Below are 3,529 nucleotides of genomic sequence, written 5' to 3'. Positions count from 1 at the left end.
TTAATATAAAAGGTTCATATTAAATACTTAATCTAATAATATTTTAATATTAAATATTTTTCATTAAACTTATCATACCCGTGCATCCTTCTCTAGTGATCCATAATTCATGGTATTCATCTTAATAACAATGCTTTTAGGTGCTTTTAGGTCATATAATTTAGGACACGCATTGGAAAGACCAGTATAAGGAAACCAACAGGAAAGGTGCATTACCTGTGCACAATCCCGAGAATGCATAGGTTGAAAAGAGAACATATCCACTTCCTCCAACACAATCTGTTCTAATTTCTGGAATCCACACACCAAAAAAAAGGGTTATCACACTGATATACTAAGATATGATTTAACATGAAAATAATTTAATTTTTTTTATTCCATACCGAATTAATTTTCTCAAGGTCAACCCCACGGAGCAGCATTCTGCTCCTACGCTTGGCAGCAATCCTTTCTTTGCGAAGTTTCTTTTTCTCACCTGTAACGAATGTGCATTAGCAAAAGAAAATGGCTGTAATAAATCAATATGTCATCATACTGAAAGTTCTTCCACTAACTTAGCTATTAAAAAAAATAAAAAATAAAAAACCACCTCCAAGCAATTTGTCATAGTATTAATAAAATTCCATAGCTCAAGCATCAAACTCAAATACGACAATGTATATGTATGTCAAGCACACAAGTTTCAGATTTGTTAATCAACAATCCCATCATATATTCCAAAATTCAAATCACTGATTTAAAAAGAACAGGTAATTCAACATACTAATGCAATGAGATTCAGGAGTACAACAATATGACCGAGAAATCCAATGTTTTAGAGGTTGAAAAACTAGAATGTAAATGCAACAATAGAAGAGATTTACTTTACATTAAAAGCTTAAATTAAAAGAATATCATCTGAAACTTGATAGAGGTGGCGCAGAAAAGTGATACCATGGATTCTCTTGGAAGCTTTACTCTTTTGGGCCTGTGAAGGCCAAGAGTGGGGTAGCCGAGAAGCATGTTTCTTTCCACCAGAAGCTGTTCTTGGATCCTTTATCAGCATTAAGTTGTCCAAATCTACAGGCCCATGACGTGCAGATCTTTTCTTCCATGGTTTGACCTGCATTCCATACTCTATAGAAGCTTCTTGAAGGGCAATTCCACCCATCTTCTGCAAAGCCTCATCATAGCAACTGCTAGAAGAACTATCATCCTCAGATCCATCCAAAACAGGTTTAAGCAACCATTTGGCATCCAGGATGTTGTCGCTGCCGCCAACTCCTTCCAAATAATCTTCTGCAACCTCTTCATCAATGTCTGAATTATTATCAGAAGAGTCCTCAGAATCACTGCTTTCAGAGGATTCAACTAATTCTTCCATCTCAGAAGATTCAGAGCTGTCCTGGTCTGATAACTCTTCATCATTATCTTCATCACTTCCATTGTCAGAGATGTCCTCAGTGTATAACTTAAGGCCTCCAATTGACAGAAATCCAGAATTTCTCTCAGCAGAAGCTTTTGATGGAGAGTTTTCTGTCATCTGAGTATTTAGCTCATGGTAAATAACATCGTCAGAACCAAAGGATGACGAATTTAAAACTGAAGCTGGCATTTGTTTGGAGGATGTGCCAACATCAGTTGGAGTTTTGGAATTCTGAGCGGGGAACCCTAACCCCCTATGAGAGGTGTCACCCAAAACAAAATCTGCACCATAGCTATAAGCATATTCCACATTCTGGGGTTTTGAAGGAGGTGTTTGGTCTAGATGAGCAATAACTTGATTCTGATTGGCATCCACAAAGGTAAATGATTGTAGCTGATGTAAATTACTATCTTCAGTGCCATTCTCATCATCTGATACCTCCTGGTAGTATACCAACAAATGAAAGTTACTTTCAGGAAACTATTGACATTTTCATCAGATCTTTGAAAATTACATTCATATTTAACATGAGACATGTGCCATACATAGATAAGTAATATAATTTGCAACCATTTATCAACTTGTATATTCAGAGATTAACTTTTTCCAGGATACTTCAGTGCTTGAATTAGCTATCTGATTAAGTAGAGTAAATCAGCTTGCTTTCTTACTGTATCAAAGAAAATTCACTTTATTGCCTACGTCAGATGATTGTGAAGAACTATTAAAGCTTTGAGTAACATGATATGAGGAAAACTATTCAAAACCTTAATTAGTGTCCTGCCGGCATGCATAGTTAGATTGAAGGTGGGTGACAGCTAAAAACATAATTGCAGAAGTGGAAATGCAAATGGCTCCACAAAAGCCCATCTACCTAAGGTACTTGTAAACAATAAAATTCCTATTCAGCTGGCAACATATAGATTGTTTTCTACCATGGATTTGATAAAGAAAAAAAAATAAAAATTAAAGATCAAACAGTAATGTATGCTGACTAAATTCACATCAGTTGTTATTCCTGCACTTTTTGACATTTAAACTCTTGAAAGATTAAAGATGATAAGCGTGGCTAATAAACATTTAATGTAGCATAAAGGCAAGAGCTTTGTAGAGCATGACAAACCTGAACATCAGATGAAGGATAATTGTAGCCAATAGCAGCTCCCGCATAGTTTGCAGATCCAGTTTTGGAAGCAGAGGAAGCTTCTGTTCTATTTCGGCTCCCAGATTTGGTGTTGGAGCCACCATTTCTACCTGCAACCGATTCCACCCAAAATCATTCCTCTTCACCCACAACAGAGGGTTCCACATATCAGTTATCCATCAATCGGCGTAATTGCTCATGTTAATATGTTAATAACTCCAATAAATAAATAAATAAATAAGGAATGACACTGCTGTTTGTTTTCGTTCAAACTTTCGAGTAAAGAGGGAACCTGAATTGCGGGCAGAAGAAGGTGGGGAACTCCAATCGGACAAGAAACCCCCTTCGATAAAGAGTGAAGCTTTAACAGCTGAACCTCTTTTATGGCTTTTGTGCTTGGTGTTGCTGCCGCTATTGTTGTTGTTGGATCTTCTCCTTCCACCGCCACCACCATTTCTGCTTCCACCTCCCATGCCTTCTTCTTCTTCTTCTTTCAGCTTTGATTTGTTTTGCTATGCTTTGAGTGCAAAAAACGAAATGTTAGGATTGTGTTTAGGGGCTGTGAATGGCGGTGAAGAATCAAGAAAGCAAGAGGAGTAAACGTGGTTGAATACGTCTCGGGACGTGAGATCTACCCACCCAAATTTTCCCATTTGACCCGACCCGACCGGAAAGGATATTCCTATCCACAATTAGATATGCCCTCTCGGCTCTCACATGATAGATTTCATCCAAGTTCAATACCTAGGCCCAGTTTTACTTGGATGCGAGGCCCAATTTTAGAAATAGACCTATCAGAGGCCCATATTATAATAACTGAAACAAAAGAAGGCCCAGTCAACTAAGAAAAGAAAACAAAAGAAGGCCCAGTCGAGCTATAGAGCATGACCAAAAACAAAATTATAAACAAAAAAAAAGAAAAAAATTTCCCTTTTTTTTTTGGTATTACTTAAAAAAAAAATTATACATATACAGAAATT

The 3,529-nt window shown here is 36.9% G+C and overlaps 1 protein-coding gene across 1 annotated transcript in view; it reads right to left on the bottom strand.

The window, feature by feature from the left end:
- LOC107640832 overlaps positions 1 to 3,178 on the bottom strand; it is an 8,459-nt gene extending 5,281 nt beyond the window's left edge. The window contains exons 1-5 of the mRNA XM_016344336.2: positions 2,842 to 3,178; positions 2,529 to 2,659; positions 934 to 1,846; positions 384 to 475; positions 217 to 291 (exon numbers count right to left, since the gene is read on the bottom strand). Coding sequence (XP_016199822.1) covers positions 217 to 291; positions 384 to 475; positions 934 to 1,846; positions 2,529 to 2,659; positions 2,842 to 3,022 — 1,392 coding nt within the window. The 5' untranslated portion in view covers positions 3,023 to 3,178. The remainder of the gene's footprint in view (positions 1 to 216; positions 292 to 383; positions 476 to 933; positions 1,847 to 2,528; positions 2,660 to 2,841) is intronic.

The sequence above is a fragment of the Arachis ipaensis genome, chromosome B01, assembly GCF_000816755.2.
Source record: "Arachis ipaensis cultivar K30076 chromosome B01, Araip1.1, whole genome shotgun sequence".
Classification (NCBI taxonomy): domain Eukaryota; kingdom Viridiplantae; phylum Streptophyta; class Magnoliopsida; order Fabales; family Fabaceae; genus Arachis; species Arachis ipaensis.
This window is presented reverse-complemented; position numbering and strand designations above follow the sequence as displayed.